A 20478-nucleotide genomic window follows, 5' to 3' on the forward strand; every position below is an offset into this window, starting at 1 on the left:
CAAAAATGTTGATGCCCTCACAGTGTGAAACCACCATCTTCTCTCCCAGAGGCCTTGCTTGGTCACATGACTTCCAGGCAGTCCAGGAGATGGTCTTGGGCACTGAGCTTGGCCATCGATTTGTCCCTTTACCATCTTTGCAGCTTCCTGGGAAAAAAGTAGACATGTTGTTTTAGATGGTAAATAATGGAAGATGTTTCTGGATAGTGTGATTCCTTTAGCTTTCCTTTCTATTAAAAGGCATACTCCTGTTTTTAAAGGTAACCTTACCCATGCATATTTAATAAGATTCAGGTGAATGTATAAGATCCTCATACTCAAGTGTGTTGCTTTCTAATACATAATCAAAAAATAAACTCATTACCATGGAGTCAATTCTGGTTCATAATGACCCCCTTTGGGTTTCCAAGGCTGTAAATCTTTATGTAAGTAGACTGCCCCATCTTTCTTCCACAGAGTGGCTGGTGGGTTGGAACCACTGACCTTTTGGTTAGCAGCCAAATGCCTTAACATCTACATCATGAGAGCTCTTTTCTTAATACATGGATCTAAATATTTTGTACGTAGATTTTGTAGACTTTTTTGCTACTTTGTTTGTATGTATTAGAGGCCTCCTGCTCTTCTCCCCTTCCTTTCAACATCAAGGTTCCAATTGCAACTTGCAGGAGGTATAATGAGCCAATAAGCCTTCATCTTCTACTTATAATGAGTGTAATGTTGATTAGAACTGGTACTGGTTTCCAGTTCCATTCCTGATTACCAACACAACCAGAGTGGACCTAGATAGTGGCCATGAAAGACTCTAGATGCAGTCATTTTAATTCCTTCTATACTTCAATGACTTGGATAGGAAGAGATGAAACTCAGGCTCCCTACATTCTCTGAAGCACCACAAGTGGATTTTCCTGCTTTCCTGCTCTGTATTTTGCATCTTTGCTGTGCAAGTTCAGGGTGAGCCAGATTAAGAATCATCCATGTGCCACATAATGATTAGTAGTTGCTGCCACTGGTGTTTGAGTCATCCACTCAAGACTCCTGCATCTGATCTCCACAGTTAATTTTAGATCTCCTTTTGTTTTATTCTAATCTTCTCCACCCTCCAGTTTTACAACTTTGATCTCTGCCTCTAACTCCTATGGATTGCACTCTAGTCTTGCTCTCTGTGGTAAATGCCCTCAAGTTTCTGTTAAGCTATAGACAGAAACTTTATGTTCAAGCTGTTTTTTGGATTCCAGTTCCCACCACTGTCAACTTGATCAGCTTAGACCCTTTTTGAGCAGCAAACACTTCAATTCAATGATTGCCTTTCTTGTTAAATTCTCTCCTCTTTCATGTCCTTATGTTCTCTATCTTAATAACTATTAACCATCCAACTACGTATGACATTAAATTTCAGGTGTGTAGATGAGTGTTCTTTTTGATGCTAGAGGTCAAAATAGCAAATGCAGTTGGAGTAGCCTCTCAGAAACAACCAAACACCTTGAGAGAGAGAATCACCAGGCCTGCTCACTCAGGACCATAGTCTTGGGGGACACCAAGCTCAATCGGTGCCACAACATGGTACATAAAAATCTTGTTCCACAGCCTTCTTTGGTGAGTAGTGACTGGGTTCTTAAAAGCTTTCAAGCAGCCATCTAAGATGCAACTATTGGTCTCTTCTCATCTGAAGCAAAGAAGAGTGAAGAAAATCAAAGGCATCTGGAAATAATTAGTCTAAGGATATGATGGACCCTGATACCAGAAGAGCTAGATGGTGCCTGGCTACCAATGCCAACCATGTAGAAAGGGATCAAAACTGGAGATCCTGAATAGAGTGGGAGGAAAAATGTGGAACAAAGTTCAAAACACAAAAATGACCAGAATTACTGGTTGGATAGAGCCGGGTGGAGCCTCCAAGACTATGGCTCCAGGTTACCCTTCGGGCCTAGAATTGGACTCATTCCCATGGAAGAGCCCTCAGACCAACAGTAGAAAGACTTATATACAGAACACCTATCCCAGGGAGATGTACCCACCTACTCCAGGGAGATACACCCCTTAGAGCAATCAGCCATGGGGCACCAGAGGAACAGCATTCACATAGAGGGAAAGCTAGACAGACAGGAGGGCATAGTTAAGAAGGGCACAAGGAGAGGGTCATCACAGGGACAGCAGGGGAAGAGAGTTTATTATGGTTGAGGATGGTAATCAGGGCATGAAATCAAATATACACAAACTGTTGAATGTAAAATTTTGCTCCATAAATTTGCACTCAGAGCACAATAAAATTAAACACACACACACACATACAGAAAATAACAAATGCCATGTAGAGAAGTATATATAGATTTTTATATGCTAGTCACTCATTACTGATATTGAGAATAAAAGTCTGTTATCAAGACAAAAGGAGACAACCTCAGCAGTTTCTCAGTGCTCAGTAGATGCTTTCTAACATAATCTTATCTAATCTTTAATTTTTTAAAAGCTTCTCTTGATTCATTGGTTTCTCATTGATGTGCTGTTGGCACCAATGAGTTTATATTTATTTGACAGAGTGTGTACTGTATTAATTAATATTTATGAACTCTGCTAAAAAACATGTTTTCTTTAGTTGGAAATTTTTTCATTTAAAAAAATTTATAATGCTCTTTTTTCAGTGAATATTGGAAGATGGATCTTTTTTTCTTTCTACTTCCTTACATTTATTTTAAAAAATTCAAATTAAGGGCCACAAAATCATCAATATCAGGAATACTTTAGAAATTCTGCATTATGTATTGTGATATTGTTGTAATTATTTTTTCTTGGTTATAGAAATATGCTCCTCCTGATTGGATCTCTACCTGTTGTCGGGAAACAATTGCTCACTGCATCCATCATTTCTGGCTGCACATTACCATGTTTCAGAGGTCTCCAAATTAATCCTCTGGAAGCTAAAATCCCTCATAATTATAATCCTGTTATACCTTCTTTATTTCTTGATGTGCTTGTTAATTCATGTCCATCCTGCAGTGGTCTGTAACATAGTGCTATTATCAGCTTTTTTCATCTTTAAAAGCCTCTTCTCTACCATTTTGACTAAGATTGATCAGCTGCTCTTTGTTGAAATTGATCATTTTGGATTAAAACAGATCTATTCTGTATATTTCTTCTGGTTACTTTTGCATGATTTCACTTTTTTTCAATTAATCAACCTGACAGCCTGGTTGCTTTTCCCTTTTTGGCTTCCTTTCTCTTGCTCTTTTCTTTCTTAAGAGTTGTCTATCTTTATCTCTTTATTTCTCCTGTCCTCTTTTAGACAACACCTCCAGAAAGAAAAGCCAATTGTAAGAGATAGTAGAATAAATTTCCTTTTAAAGTCTAGCTAGATGTTAAAAATAAGATTACTCTTATTTCCTTTTTCATAAAACAAGAAAGATAGTCACTCTACTTGGTTATATTCTCCCTGAGCAGATTCTGGGGTGAAAACTCATGATTGACAGCTATGCTCTAGCAGTGAGAGTGTAATGTGCTTTTTATTTATAGCCTGAAGCTTTTCTATTTTTTAATCTACCAGATGAACTCAAACTTAGACACCAAAATTCTTTTGGACATACTAATGTTTTGTTTTTTTTTTTTTTTTCCCCTAGGTACTGACTTTAATATAGATAGCTTACCTTTGCCTCGGAAGGCCCATCATGACTGGGCTCTTTTTCATGAAGAGTCTCCGAAAAACAATTATAAGCTCTTTCACAAGCCAGTCATCACCTTGTTCAACTATACAGCTACTTTCAGCAGGCATTCCCACTTGCCACTAACTACCCAGTACTTGGAGGGTATAGATGTCCTGAAGTCACTCCGATACCTGGTTCCTTTGCAGTCTAAAAACAATCTTAGACAAAGACTGGCTCCACTGGTGTACGTACAGTCAGACTGTGACCCACCATCAGATAGGGACAGCTATGTTCGGGAACTGATGACTTACATCGAGGTTGATTCCTATGGTGAGTGTTTACGAAATAAAGATCTCCCCCAGCCACTGAAAAATCCAGCCTCCATGGATACTGATGGCTTTTATAGGATCATTGCACAGTATAAATTTATCCTTGCTTTTGAGAATGCAGTTTGTGATGACTACATCACAGAGAAGTTCTGGAGACCACTGAAGCTGGGGGTAGTCCCTGTGTACTATGGATCCCCCAGTATTGCAGACTGGCTACCAAGTAACAGAAGTGCTATTCTTGTATCACAATTTTCTCATCCCAGAGATCTGGCAAGTTACATCAGAGAACTGGATTATGATGACAGATTGTATGAGGCCTACATAGAATGGAAACTGAATGGCAAGATCTCTAACCAGCAACTTCTCACAGCTCTCAGGGAAAGGCAGTGGGGAGTGCAAGACATTAACCAAGACAATTATATTGATGTGTTTGAGTGCATGGTGTGTAACAAGGTATGGGATAATCTGAGGCTTCAGGAAAAGGTAAGCAAATCAAGGTTTGGCAAAGAGTTGCTGGGGCTGGCTTTCTTGATGATCTCTGTCATTCTCCATGGGGGCTTGCCCTTCCTTCTGTTACCGTTGCCTCATCCCTGCTCTTCACAGATATCAGAGGGAGGCCAAGGTCTGCATGAAGATTGACTATTTCATTACTGAACTTTGAGAGCTGCCATAAGGTTTATTAGTCGTGTGCTTCTTCCTTAAGGCATGAAATTCTCCTTTATTTATTGCTTCTTCCACAGGACACCCATGCTGTGGGTGCTGGGCAATGATACAAGAAAGCTGGAGGAGGGAAAAAGAAAGGCAAACAAATAAACAAACTTAAAAAGTTCTGAATCACATCTACTTAGCCAGTCCTTTGACTTTCCATCCATACAGTTTTAATCACCTTTCTTCACCAATTTGGTGAAGGAGGGATTTCTGTCATGTTATTAAGATGGCTAAACACACACCACCAAACACTGGACAATAATTCATTACCCAAAATAAACTCACTGCCATCAAGTTGATTCTGACTCATAACGACTTCCATTGGGTTTCTGAGGTGGTAAATATTTATGGAAGTAGATTACCCAGTCTTCCTTCTGCATAGTGGCTGGTGGGTTTGAACAGCTACCCTTCTGGTTAGTAGTCAAATGTCTTAGGCACTGCACCACCAGAACTCTTTAAATAGTTCACTAGTCAGATATATTCACAGCCAAGATGTGTGTGGGAGAACACTACATACCAGACAGGGACATATGAGGATTATGAAACAGGTGTTTTAGAATCAAGAGGATGGGGTACTCCCTACTTCCTCTGAGAGTATATAATTGGCTTGCTTGAATAATCCAATAGGCTGGCAAGGAGCTGAAAATTGCTGCTCAGGGATAAGCAGGAACTGTACCTGATTATCTCGAGAAGGAGGATTGTTTGGCTAGGAGACGTTATCTGCAGGAACAGAGTGAGGAGGGGAACTTGTGGCCATTTGAAGCCTTCCCAGAGTTACCAGTTGTCAAGACAGCACATAATATTGAGTCTTAATTTTAGGCCTTATGCCACAGGGATCCAGGTAAGGGGAGGAGACAGGTCCCACCACAAGAGACAGGAAGCAGGGAAAAAGCCAGGGACCAGACAGAGCCATGGGATCCAGGTAAGGGGTGGGAGACAGGCCCCACTCCAAAGGCAAGAAGCGGGGGAAAAATTGGGATGACAAGGTGGCAGAATCCAGATAAGGGGAGGTTGGAGAGGTTTCAAACAGCTAAGGGAGACAAACTTGTCTGTCAGTTTGTGGTACTGTGGTGGCTTGCGTGTTGCTGTGAGGCTTGAGCCACTGGTATTTCAAACACCAGCAGGGTTGCACATGGTGCACAGGTTTCAACACAGCTTACAGACTGAGACAGACTAGGAAGAAGGAAGAGGCCATCCATTTCTCAAAGAATTGGCCAGGGAAAACCTTATGAATAGCAGAGGAATGCTGTCTGATGTATCACTAGACAACTTTATAAATAGCCTGGAAACATTATCCAATACAATGCAGGAAGACAAGCCCCTTAGGTTGGGAGGTACTCAAAATACGACTGGGAAAGTACTGTATCATCAGAGTAGAACCAACCTTAATGATATGGGTAAAGTAAAGCTTTGGGGACCTCCTTTTGCTCATGTAGCCCAATTCAAATTGAGGAGAAACAGCTGCAAACATCCATTAATAATCAGAACATGGAATGTACCAAGTATGAACCTAAGAGAATTGGAAGTTATAAAAAATGAAATGGGATGCATAAAGATTGATATCCTAGGCATTAATGAGCTCAAATGGACCAGTTTTGGCCATTTTGAATCAGACAACCATATGATCTACTATGCTGGGAATTACAGTTTGAAGAGCAATAGTGTGGCATTGATCATCACAAAGGATGTTTCAAGATCTGTCCTGAAGTACAATGTTGTCAATGATAGGGTAATATTCATACACTTACAAGGAAAACCAGTTAATACTACTACTGTTCAAATTTATGCACAAACCACCAAAGCCAAAGATGAGGAAATTGAAGAGTTTTGTCAACTTCTGCAGTCTGAAATTGACTGAACATGTGATCAAGATGTGTTAATTGTTACTGGTGACTGGGATGCAAAGTTGGAAACAAAGAGGAATCACTGGTAGTTGGAAAATTTGGCCAAGGTGACAAATAACACTGGAGATCACATGACAGAATTTTGCAAGACTGATGACTTACTCATTGCAAATACCTTTTTTCAACAACACCAATGGCAGCTATACATGTGGACTTCACCAGATAAAGTATATTGAAATCAAATTGACTACATCTGTGGCAAGAGGGGATGGAAAAACTCAATATCTTCAGCCAAAACAAGGCCAGGAGCTGATTGTGGAACAGACCATCAACTGCTCACATGCAAGTTCAACTTGAAGTTGAAGACAATGAAAACAAGTCCATGAGGGCCAAAATATGACTTTGAATATATCCCTCCTAAATTTGGAGACCATCTAAAGAATAGATTTGATGCATTGAACACCAATGACCAAAAACCAGAAGAATTATGGGATCACATCAAGAACATCATCCATGAAGAAAGCAAGAGGTCATTAAAAAGATGAGAAAGGAAGAAAAGACCAAAAAGGATGTCAGAAGAGACTCTGAAACTTGCCCTTGAATGGAGAGTAGCTAAAATAAATGGAAGAAATGACAAGATAAAAGAGCTGAACAGAAGATTTCAAAGGGCAGCTCAAGCAGACAGTCACTTACCATAATGAAATGTGCAAAGACTTGGAGTTAGAAAATCAAAAAGGAAGAACACGCTCAACATTTCTGAAGATGAAAGAACTGAGGAAAAAATTTAAGCCTTGAGTTGCAATATTGAAAGATAGTGTGGGAAAAATATTGAATGATGCAGGAAGCATCAAGAGAAGATGGAAGGAATACACAGAGTCCCTGTACCAAAAAGACCTGGTCAATCTTCATCCATTTCAAGAGGTTACATATGTTCAAGAACCGATGGTATTGAAGGAAGAAGTCAAAGCTACACTGAAAGAATTGGCAAAGAACAAGGCTCCAGGAATTGATGGATTGCCTACTGAGATGTTTCAACAAATGGATGCCACTCTGGAGGCATTTACTCATTTATGCCAAGAGATTTGGAAGACAGCTACCTGGCCAACTGACAGAAAGAGATCCATATTTGTACAATTTCAAAGAAAGGTGATCCCACAGAATGTGGAAATTATCGAACAATATCATTAATATCACATACAGGTAAAATCTTACTGAAGATAATTCAAAAACGGTTGTACCAGCATATTGACAGAGAACTTCCAGAAATGCAAGCTGGATTCAGAAGAGGATGTGGAACCAGGGATATCATTGCTGATGTCAGATGGATCTTGCCTCAAAGCAAAGAATACCAGAAAGATGTTTACTTATGTTTTATTGACCATACAAAAACATTTGACTGTGTGGATCATAACAAATTATGGGTAACATAGAGAGGAATGGAAATTCCAGAACACTTCATTGTACTCATGAGGAACTTGTACATAGACCAGGAGTCTGTTGTTCACACAGAACAAGGGGACACTGTAAGGTTTAAAATCAAGAAGACAGTGTGTGAGGGTTGTATCCTTTCACCACACTTATTCAATCTGTATGCTGAGCAAATAATCCGAGAAGTTGGACTATATGAAGAAGAATGTGGCATCAGAATTGGAGGAAGAATCATTAACAACCTGCAGTATGTTGATGACATAACTTTGCTTGCTGAAAGTGAAGATGACTTGAAGCACTTACTGATGAGGATTGAAGATACAGTCTGCAGTATGGATTACATCTCAATATAAAGAAAACAAAAATCCTCACAACTGGACCTATAAGCAGCATTACAAGGGAGAAAAGATTGAAATTGTCAAAGACTTCACATTGCTTGTCTGTACAATCGACACCAATGGAAGCAGTCAGGACATCAGATGACGTATACTACTGGGCAAATGGGCTACAAAGCACCTCTTTCTTTTCTTTTTTTTTTTAATGTGAAAAATGAATAATTATTTATTTTTATTTTTATTTTTAAGAGCTTGTTTTACATTCAATGTCACATGTACATTTAGTTTCATTCCCCATTCGCTATGTTCAACCCTAACCCAGTCTCATCCCCTCCCCCTGCAACCCTCCCCCTGTGCCCCTCATAATTATGCACTCCTGTTTGTCCTGCATTTCCTCAGTTTGAATGTTGGTCCTTTGGTGTCCCATGGTCTATTGTTCTAAGGGATGTATTCCCATTGAGTGTGTGGGTGCGGCATCCTGGGTTGAGTTGGCTGCGTGTACATCTTGTTAATTATTGGCTGAGAGCCCGCCCCGGGGGTGAGTTTTATTCCAGGCGCAGAATGTATTTCAGGGCCCTAGTATTGGGAGTCTCACCATCCAGTTCTTCTGGTCTCGAGGGCCATTGTGTCCCACAGCTGATTGCTTCTAAATGCCCCCTCTTTTTTTTTGCATTCTTCTTCACTTCCGACATTAGGAGACCATTAGCTGCATCTTAGATGGCTGCTTGAAAGCTTTTAAGACCCCAGTCGCTACTCACTAATGTAGGTGTGGAGCAACACTTTTATGTATCTTGTGCCAATTGAGTCTGGCGTCCCCCAGTACTATGGTCCTGAGGTAGTAGCTCTATTGGATCTCTCTCCCATAGTGTCAGGATGTCTGTGAGGGATTACTCTGTGTCTGTCTTCTATTGTTTCTGTAAGGAAGGCAGGTATTTTGTTTCACTGGTGTCTGTACAAGATTAGCCTCAGCTGAGTCTATCCTTGGTCTAGAGTATACCTCTATTCACTGACCCCTGTCTGATCATCTCAGGTGTTTACGTGTTTATCTGTATAGCCTAGTGTTTGGTGTTAATGGCAATGTGGTATTGTGGACACATTGGTTGGTTTTAGCATCTGTCGTCAACCTCTTATGTGCACAGTTCAGTGTCCTCTCATTTCCCAGTGTTATCATGGTGGTCATATATCCTTCCCGTATATCCCTCCCCCTTCCTATGTCAGCATGTAAGCCCCAACTAACCCTAAATTAATCCCTTTCATTCCCTCCCCATCCTGGTAACCTACTAAGTGAGTTTCCTTTCCCAAACAAACCCTTCTCTGTCTTTTTACAGTAATGGGCTCATACAGTACTTGTCCTTCTGTGATTAACTTATTTCACTCAGCATAATGTCCTCCAGGTTCATCCACATTGCAAGATGATTTGCATATGTCTCCTTGAGAACTAAGGTGCGCTTGAGATGAGCCATGGTATTTTCAGTTGCCTCATATGAATGTGAGAGCTGGACAATGAATAAGGAAGACCAAGAAAGTTAATAGTTTTGAGTTGTGGTGCTGCCAAAGAATGCTGAAAATACCACGGACTGCTAAAAGATCTAACAAATCTGTCCTGGAGGAAGTGCAGCCGGAATGCTCCTTGGAAGTGAGAATGGCCAGACTTGGTCTCACCTACTTTGGTCATGTTGTCAGAAGGGACCATTCCCTGGAGAAGGATGTCATGCTTGGTAAGGTGGAGGATCAATGACAGAGGTGAAGGCCCTCAACGAGATGGATTGACACAGTGGCTGTGGCAATGGGCTCAAATATAGCAGGGATCATGGAGCTGGTGTGGGACTTGGCAGTGTTTCATTTTGCTGTGCATAGGATCACTATGAGTCAGCGATGACTCAACAGCACCTAATAACAACAACAAATACAACATACCACAGTACCATGGGTAAAGACTTTGATATGACCCCTTACTCTCACTTCCCCACAGGCTACTTATGTTTCACATATTAAAAAAGCCAAACCAAATTCATTGCCATTGAGTCTGATCCGACACATAGCAACCTCTCCCTGGGTTTCTGAGATTGTAGCACTACAGAAATAGATTGCCTGGTCTTCTTTCCGAGGAGTGGGTGGTGGGTATGAACCGTCAGCCTTCTGATTAGCAGTCAAATGCCTTAGGCACTACTCAACCAGAGCTCTTTCTTTCATATATATAATCAGTCAGTGTCTGTCTGCATGTCTGTCTTTCTCTTCCTTTCTTACTCTTGCTCTTTCTGTACATGCTTACTAATCTTCTGCTTACTTGTTAATTCTTAAAATTTGAGTCCATTAATCACTGCAATTAAAGTTCTTAGTAATATCTTCAAATTTTGAGGGGCTCTTAATATTTGTTTGTTTCTTTGCTACTTTATTTATAATAAAATGGTCTCATTTTATGTATAACTGAATTTTTAGTGTGAGATTTATTAAAAGAAAACTATTACTTTCCACTGTCCTTGAATTTTTTTGTTTTTAGTTAAGTGGCCCATACATCACTGCCTTCACTTAACTATTTTCTTGACTTCCTTCTATATGTACATGATCTACCTAAATTTTTGGAAGGCAGACAATTTTTGTTGAAGATTTAAATGTTTACTTTGCTTTAGCATATTAATTTGATTAAGCATAAACCTAAACAACACAACAATGCAACACACTGCTGTGGAGTCGGATCTGACTCGTAGTGACCCCTCCTTGGGTTTCCAAGGCAGCATCGCCATGGAAGTAGATTGCCCAACCTTCCTTCGGAGGAGTGGCTGGTGGTTTTGAACCACCAGCCTCTGGTTAGCAGTCAATAAATCTAAACAGTGTAAGAAATTATTTTAATGTATGCATATGGTATATGGCTTTCATATACTAAATATAGACACCCACTCCTCACTTATTAAGATGATTGAGGTTTCAAAGACCATATTGTAATGTGAAAATTGGCATTATGTGATAACGGAGGATGACCACATTAGATCACCAAATGGAGGCTAGACTACTACATAACTGCCAAACCACTGAAAATCATGGCCCAACTAAGTTGACACATAACCTTAAGCATCACAGCCAGCAGTACTCTCACCTTGCACCTCAATATTCATTACTGCCAGATGTATATTGTTAATGTGCAAAATAGTCAGATACTAGATGTTTTACTATTGTCGAAAATGTGAAATGTTGGTTAACGAGATAGTCATTAAATGGGGAGTAGGTCAAATACTTAGTCAAATTTAAAATATTTTGAAACATTTTCCTAATTTTAACAATTAAGAAAGTTTAAACTCTTATCAAGGAGGCCTGGTAGTGCAGTGGTTAAAGCACTCTGCTGCTAACTGAAAGGTTGGTAGTTTGAACCAATGAGCTGCTCTGTGGGAGAAAGATGTGGCATTCTGCTTCTGTAAAGATTTTCAGCCTTGGTGACCAACAAACGTGAAAAAATGCTCACGATTATTAGCTATTAGAGAGATGCAAATCAAAACAACAATGAGATACCATCTTGCTCCAGCACTAGTAGCAAAGATCAACAAGACAGAAAATAACAATGCTGGTGACAATGTGGAGAGATTGGGGCTCTCATACACCGCTGGTGGGACTGTAAAATGTTACAACCACTGTGGAAAGCAGTATGGCAAGTCCTTAAAAAATTGGGATCAGAAATACTATTTGACCCAGCCATTCCATTACTGGGTATATATCCTAAAGAAGTGAGAGCATGACAAGAACAGACATGTACACCCATGTTCATCGCAGCACTATTTACAATGGCCAAAAGATGGAAACAACCTAGGTGTCCATCAACTGAGGAATGGATAACCAAACTATGCAACCCTAAAGAATGAACTAGAATCTGCAAAACACCATATAACAGGGATAAACTTAGAGGACATTATGCTAAATGAAATAAATCAATAACAGAAGGACAAATATTGTATTAGTCTGTTATTGTAAAAGTCAAGGAAAGGTTTATGTATGGAAGGAAATTTTCTTTGTTGCTTACCAGGGGTAGGAGGGTAGGGCAGGGAACACTTAGATAGATAGAGCTAAGTATTTATTTGGGGGAAGAGAAGGGCAATGTACTAAATGTGAATGATCATCATGGTGGCATTGAGGAAGAGGAAGACAGAGAGAGGTACATGGGAGATACAGACAACAAAGATGAACCCTTTTGCACACACAGTACTGTTTTGTCAGTGAAGGCAAACATGGGTATATGGGTGGATAGATGGTTGGAGAGGATGAACTATTAGGTATGTCTATGAAGCAGGGAGTATACCTAAGACCATGTATAGGGTTGGCAGACATTGTCCTATAAGTATATATGTATGATCTGAATTCCCAGGTATATAGTAGAGCTGACAAGGGACAAGGTTGTAGTCACTTCTTGTTCACAGCCAGCTACCCAGCGGGACCGAATAGTTGAACCTGTGGGTTCAGGACCATAGTACAGGGGACATCAAAGTCAAATGGCATAACATACTACACAAAACATTGTTCCACCTCCTACTTTGGCGAGTAGCTACTGAGATCTTTAAAACTTGAGAGCAGTCATCTAGATGCAAGGATGGGTCTCTCCTCATCCAGAGCAAAGAAGAATGAAAAAAACCAAAGATTCATGGAAACAATTAGTCTTAGCGACTAGTACACCATAAGATCTGCAGCCTAAACAACTATGACACCCAAAGAACTAGATGGTGCCCGGTTACCACTGTCAATTACTTGGAGGGGGATCTATGTAGGAGATCCTGGACAGAGAAGGAGAACAATGTAGAATAAAACTCAAAATAATTTGGAGGGAAAAAAAAAGGTGGTACCAGGTTTTCTGGTCCGATAGAGGCTGGTGGAACCCCTGAGACTATGACCCCTAGCTACCCTTCAGGTCTGGAATTGAACTCACACCTATGGCTTCCAGCAAAACAAAAGACAGGCATATGAGTTGAGCATTTACCTGAGGTAGATACACTCCTTGGAGAGAACAATCATGGGAGAAAGGAAGGTTGTTTATGCATAGAGAGACAGCTCAGGGGCAGGAGTGCATAGAGGGATGGACACAGGGAAGAGGTAACTATCAGGAGGAAGTGGGAGTGGAGCTGTTGCATTGTGGTGGATTGGAGTCAGTGTCTTGAGACAAAGTGTATGTGTACTACTGTATGGAAAGTGAATTTGCTCTGTAAATTTTCACCCAAATCAAATTAAAAAAAAAAAAAAGATTTTCAGCCTTGGACACATTATGAGGGTAGCACTGATCTGTCCTATAGGGTCACTATGGGTCAGAATTGACTCAGTGACAGTGGGTTTGATTTTTTTTTTTTTTTTTTTTAAATCCTTTATCTGGTCTTGATCAGGAACAAGAACAATAAATATAACATCATTCTTACCAGAAAATACATAATGATTTCTCAAGACTTCCTTTATGAGTTAATATATATGGCTTAAATATAGGAAACATAAAACACAGTAAAGATGGTTAGAAGACTTTTTTGTATTTCAATGAACTATTTAAAATTCTGAAAAGCTAATGGGCTCATTATTGAAAAATAGACCAAAACATATTATGAAAATAAATTAAAGGGTGTGAGAGAGAAGTCATTTTTATTTTCATTTATCTACAAGTTTTTTCGCAGCATATACGTGTTGTTAGGTGCTGTAGATTTGGTTCTGTCATCGCAGCCTATATATAAGAGAATGAAATGTTCTCTGCTCCTGTGCCATCCTCATAATCATTGCTTTGTTTGAGCCCATTGTTATAGCCATTGTGTCAGTTCATCTCATTGAAAATCTTCCTCTTTTTCACTGACCCTCTACTGTAACAAGCATAATGTCTCTCTCTGCAGGAATTGGTTCCTCCTCATAACATGTGCAAAGTACATGTGACAAAGTCTCACCATCCTGCTCCCAAGGAGCATTCTGCCTGTACTTTCAACACAGATTTATTTGTTTTTCTGCCCCAAACCAAAACTAAATTTATTGCCATCAAGTCGATTCCAACTCATAGCAGCCCTCTTTGGGTTTCCAAGGCAGTAAATATTTATGGAAGTAGATTGCCCAGTCTTCCTTCCATGGAATGCCTGGTGGGTTTGAACTGTCAGCCTTTTGGTTAGCAGTCAAACGTGTTAGGCACTATGCCACCAGAGCTCCTTATTCTTCTGGTAGTATATTCAATATCCTTTGCCTACAGCACAATTGAAATGATCCAATTCTTCTTCCATCTTCCTTATTCATTGCCCAGCTTTAGCATGAATATGAGGTGATTGAAAGTACCATGGCTTGGGAATGAAAAAAAGAAAATACCATGGCTTGGTTATGCTCAATTTAGTCCTCAAGGTGACATCTTGCTTTTTAACACTTTAAAGAGTTGTTTAGCAGCAGATTTTCCCAGTGCAGTATGTCATTTGATTTCTTAACTGCTACTTCCATGGGCATTGATTGTGAATCCAAGTAAAATGAAATCCTTTCCAATTTCAACATTTTCTCCTGTTTATCCTGATGATGTTTATTGGTCCAATTGTGAGGATTTTTGTTTCCTTTATGTTGTGCTGTTATCCATACTGAAGGCTGTAGTCTTTGATCTTCATCAGTAAGTGCTTCAAGTCCTCTTCACTTTCAGCAAGTAACATTGTGTCTTCTGCATATTGCAGAACATTAGTTTTCCTCCAACCCTGATGCTGTGTTCATAGGTGCTAATATAGGGAATTCTTAAAAGAACCTACTTACACTTTGATTTCTTTACTCTCTCTCTTTCAGCTGGGGAAAAGCTAAAATGAATAATTTGATTTCTTCTAACTCTGATAATTTTTTACCTTACAGTTGACAATAGTTTACATCAGTTTATTTATATATTAAAAATAGTATTCGAATGTCAAATGCATTTCCCCTCTCTCTAGTTTGCTTCTCCCCTCCTCTCTCTCTCATAAATATACAGACTAGTGTATTAGTTATCTATTGCTGTGTAACAATATTACCACAAGCGCAGTGGCTGGAATCAACATACATTGATTATCTCATGGTTTTGTGGGATAGGAGTCTGGACACAGCTTAGCTAAATCCTTTGCAAGGGTGCAGTCAGCATGTCATCCAGGGCTGGGTTCTCATCTGAGGCTCAACTTGGGAAAGGTTTGCTTCCAAATTCATGTTTGTTGACAGAATTCAGTTCCTTGCAGTTGTAAGAGTGAGGACTTCAATTTTCTGCTGTTCTATAGGCTGGGAGCTATTCTAACCTCATAGAGGCAATCTACATTTCCATGCCATGTGAGCTTCCCCAACATGGCTACTCAAAGCTAGCAAGGGAGCGAATGAGAGACTCCAGGAATTTGAGTGCTATAATCTTATATAACATAATCATGTAAGTGTACTCACATACTTCTTGTCACTTCTGTTGTATCCTATTGCTTAGACAAAGTCATAAATAACAGCCACGTTCAAGGGGAAGGGATAAAACTAGGGCTTGAGTACTAGGAAGTGGGGATTATGTAGGCCACCTTGAGTGTGTCTGCTACATCTAGTGAATCTGAATAAACTTATTGTTTATATTATGTGCTTTAGTTATGTAGGGAAAAGTTTAATTATGTAAGGAAAGGTTTAATTATGTAGGGAAAAGCCTATTTAAAAAGGCTTTTGAAGAGGTTATCCCAGGAGTTAATTTTAGTCAGTGAAAGAACATTTATTGAGAGAGAGTGCTATCCTCAAAGAGGGTATAATAAATGGGACAACATGTAATCTTCAGAAATATAACTTCACTGAGTTGAGATAAATTTTAGAAAATGTCTTTACTGAGATCAAATTAATATGCAATAAACTGTACATGGTTAAATTGTGCAACTCGGTTAGTTATGACACATGTGAATCCATACCACCATCAAGATGACAAACATTTCCATCACTCCTGGAGTTGCCTCATGTCCCTTTGTAATCCATCCCTTTCTTTACCTTATTTCTCAGGCATCCATTTTCTTGTGTGAGCTTTGGTAGATTGTGTCTTTCATGTAATTTTCCTATTTTATCTAAGTTGCTATATTGATTGGCATTTGTTGTGTTGTTGTTATTTGCTGTCGAGTCAGACCCGACTCATAGCAACCCCTTCTTGGGTTTCTGAGGTGATAGCACTATGGAAGTAGATTGCCCAACCTTCCTTCCAAGGAGTGGCTGGTGGGTTTGAATCACCAGCCTTCTGGTTAGCATTCAAATGCCTTAGGCACTACACTACCAGAGCTCCCATAGATTGGCATAGTGTTGTATTAATACCCCTTTATTCTTTTAATGTCTGTAATAAGTGTGCGATGTCACCTTTCATTTCTGCTATTGTTAATTTGTATCTTTCTTTTTCATGTTCAATTTGCATAGAAGTTTATCAGTTTTATTGATCTATTCAGGTATTTAGCTTTTTGATTTTCTATTATTTTTCTGCTTGATATCTTCTTGCAAATCTGCTGCAAAATACCTCTTTAAAGAGTTAAAAAGCAAGGTGCACTTGACTCAAGCTATGGTATTTCCAACTGCTTCATATACATGTGAAAGCTGGACAATGAATAAGGAAGACCAAAGAAGAATTGATGCTTTTGATTTAGAATGTTGGCAAAAAATATTGAATATACCATGGAGTGCCAGAAGAATGAATAAATGTATGTCAGAAGAAGTACAGTTAGAATGCTTCTTAGAAGGGACAATGGTGAGACTTAGTTTCACTTACTTTGGACATGTTGTCAGGAGGGACCACTTTATAGAAAAGGATATCATGCTTTAAAAATAAAAATAGAGGGTAAGTGAAAAGAGAAAGATCCTCAATGAGATGGATTGACACAGTGGCTACAACAATGGGCTCAAACATAGCAAGGATTGTGAAGATAGCACAGGACCAGGCAGTGTTTTGTTCTGATATACATAGGGTTGCTATCAGTTAGAACTGACTGAATGGTACTTAACAAAAAAACAACATAATTTATTGATTTATCCTATCTTTATTTATGCTCTTTTGAATTTCTTAAGGCAGAAATTTGACATTGATTTTAAACCTTTATAGTTTTCTCATACACATGTTTAATGCTATAAATTTTACTCTAATCACTGCTATAGTCACATTCCACAAATTTAGAATTATTATGTTTTCATTTTAATTTATTTCAAAATTGTTATGGATTGAATTGTGTCCCCACAAAATATGTGTTGTAATTCCTGATCACTATGCCTGTGGTGGTAATAATGCCATTTGGGAATGGGTTGTCTTTTTTATGTTACTGAGGCAGGATTAGTTCAGGGCGTATATTGATTAAGTCTATTCCTTTTGAGATACATAAGAGATTAAGCAAGGAAAGAAGCAGAGATGAGGGAGGAGAGATACCAGGCCACCTGAAGTCTGTCCAGGAGCAGAAGCTCAGAAGAAACAAGGACTTTCCTCCAGAGCCAATAGAGTGAGAAAGTTGGCACCTTGAATTTGGATATTCAGCCTCCTATACAGCTCTAAGGGAAGACTTTCTCACTCTATTGGCTGTGAGAAGGGAGCTCTGATAGCATAGTGGCTAAGGCACTTGACTGCTAACCAGAAGGCTGGCGGTTCAAACCTACCAGCCACTCCTCGGAAGGAAGATGGGGCAATCTACTTCCGTAGTGATACTTCCTTGGAAACCCAAGGAGGGGTCGCTGTGAGTTGGGTCCGACTCAACGGCACATAACAACAACAACAACATACTGTGAGAAAATACATTTCTATTTGTTAAAGCCATCCACTTCTGTTATAGCTGTGCTAGATAACTAAGAATTATTATAAAATTTCCATTGTGTTTTATATTTTGACCTGTGGTTTATTTATTTGTATGTTTTTAAGATTGTGCACCTTTGGATATTTTCAATATACCTTTCTGTTGTGTTGTTTTTGTTTAGTGACATCCAGTCAACTCTGACTCATAGTGTACCCTCTGTACAATAAAATGAAACACTGCCTGGTCAGTGAGCTGTCTCATAATCCTTGCTGTACTTGCTATATCGTTGTAGCAGCCCCTGTGTCAATACATCTTGTTGAAAGTCTTCTTTTTTGCTGGAGCTCTGGTGGCATAGTGCCTAAGGCATTTGACTGCTTACTAGGAGGCTGGTGGTTCAAACTCACCAACCACTCCTCAGAAGGAAGGTTGGGCAATCTACTTCCGTAGAGATACTGCCTCAGAAACGCAAGGAGGGGTCACTGAGTTGAAATGACTTGACGGCAGTGAGTTTGGGTTTTGGTTTTGGTATATTTTACCATGTATGATATCCTCTTCCAGAGAATGGTCCCTTCTGACCACATGACCAAAGTGGGTGAGATGAAGTCTGACCATTCTCACTTCCAAGGAGAATTCGGACTGCACTTCTTCCAGGACAATCTTGTTTGTTTTTCTGGCAGTCCGTGGTTTTTTCGGTCTTCTTCACCAACACTGTAATTCAAAGGCATCATCTCTTCAGTCTTCCAGCTTTCACATGCAATTGAAGCAATTGGAAATAACATGGCTTGAGATAGGTGCACCTTAGCCTTCAAAATGACATCTTTGCTCTCAACACTTTAAAAGGGTCTTTTGCAGGAGATTTGCCCAGTGCAATATTGATGTTTGATTTCTTGACTGCTGCTTTCATGGTGTTCATTGTGGATCCAAATAAAATGAAGCCTTTGACAATTTCAATCTTCTCTCTATTTATTGTGATGTTGCTAATTGGTCCAGTTGTGAGATTTTTTGTTTTCTTTATGTTGAAGTGTAATCCATACTGACGACTGTAGTATTTGATCTTCAGGAGTAAGTGCTTGGAGGGATCTTCTTTTTCAGCAAGCAAGGTTGTGTCATCTGCATATCACACATTGTTAATGAGTCTTCCTCCAGTTCTGATGCCTTGTTCTTTTTCACATAGTCCAGCTTCTTGGATTATATGCTCAGCATGCAGATTGGATAAGTATGGTGAAAAGATACAACCCTGACACCCATCTTTCCTGATTTTAAACCTGCAGTATGGCCTTGCTCTGTTTGAACGACAGCTTCTTGGTCTTCATACAGGTTCCTTAATTGAACAAAGTTAAGAGTTCTGCAATTTCTATTCTTTGCAATGTTATCCATAATTTGTTATTATCTACACAGTCAAATGCCTTTGCATAGTCAATATAACATGGGTAAACATCTTTCTGGTATTCTTTGGTTTCAGCCAAGATCCATCTGATGTCAGCAATGATATCCCTCATTCCAAGTCCTCTTCTGAATTCATCTTGAATGTCTAGAAGTTCCCTGTTAATATATTGCTGCAACTGTTTTTGAATTATCTTCAGCAAAAGTTTACTTGTGTGTGATATTAATGATATTGTTCAATAATTTTCACATTCTGTTGGATCACCTTTCTTTAGAATGAGCACAGATATGGATCTCTTCCAGTAAGTTGGCCAGGTAGCTGTCTTCCAAATTTCTTGACATGCATGAGTATGCACTCCAGCACTGAATCCATTTGTTGAAACAACTCAGTAGGTATTCCGCCAATTCCCAGAGCCTTGTTTAGCACCAACTCCTTCAGTGCAGCTTGGACTTCTTCCTTCAGTATCATTGGTTCTCGATCATATGCTACCTCCTGAAATAATTGAACAATGATCAATTATTTTTGATAAAGTTACTCTGTGTATTCCTTCTATCTTCTTTTGATGCTTCCTGCATCTTTCCGTATTTTGCCTATAGAATCCTTCAGTATTACAACTTAAGGCTAGAATTTTTTCTTCAGTTCTGAACAGCTTGAGAAATGCAGAGCGTGTTCTTCTCTTTGGTTTTCTAACTCCAGGTCTTTACATATTTCATTATAATACTTTGCTTTGTCTTCTTGAGCTGCCCTTTGAAATATTCTGTTCAGCTCTTTCTTTTACTGATGTTTACTTCCATTGTTGTCTGAGAATATACATTGTATACCTTAAATCATTTTAAATTTATTGAGATTTGTCTTATGTCCCATATTGGTCAATCTTTATAAATGTTTCACTTGGAAGAAATGTATATTCTACAGTTACTTATTTATTCATTTTTTTTGTTATTTTTTTTTTATTAGGATTTGGGTGAAGATTTACAGAGTAAATTCACTTTTCATACAGCAGTTCACATATATTTTGTCTCATGTCATTGACCAAAATTTACAATGCAGCAGCTCCCTTCCCACTTCCTCCCCATAGTTACCTCCTCCCAGTGTCCATCCCTTCATACTCTTC

General features: G+C 39.2%; 1 protein-coding gene across 1 annotated transcript in view; it reads left to right on the plus strand.

Annotated features, from left to right (window-relative positions):
* The window catches only part of FUT10 (fucosyltransferase 10), a 195420-nt gene that overhangs the window by 146339 nt on the left and 28603 nt on the right, over nt 1-20478 (plus strand). The window contains exon 3 of the mRNA XM_007942679.1: nt 3612-4447. Coding sequence (XP_007940870.1) covers nt 3612-4447 — 836 coding nt within the window. The remainder of the gene's footprint in view (nt 1-3611; nt 4448-20478) is intronic.

This window comes from Orycteropus afer, unplaced genomic scaffold (assembly GCF_000298275.1).
Source record: "Orycteropus afer afer isolate SDZICR_OR568_19922 unplaced genomic scaffold, OryAfe1.0 scaffold00095, whole genome shotgun sequence".
In the NCBI taxonomy this organism is placed as follows: domain Eukaryota; kingdom Metazoa; phylum Chordata; class Mammalia; order Tubulidentata; family Orycteropodidae; genus Orycteropus; species Orycteropus afer.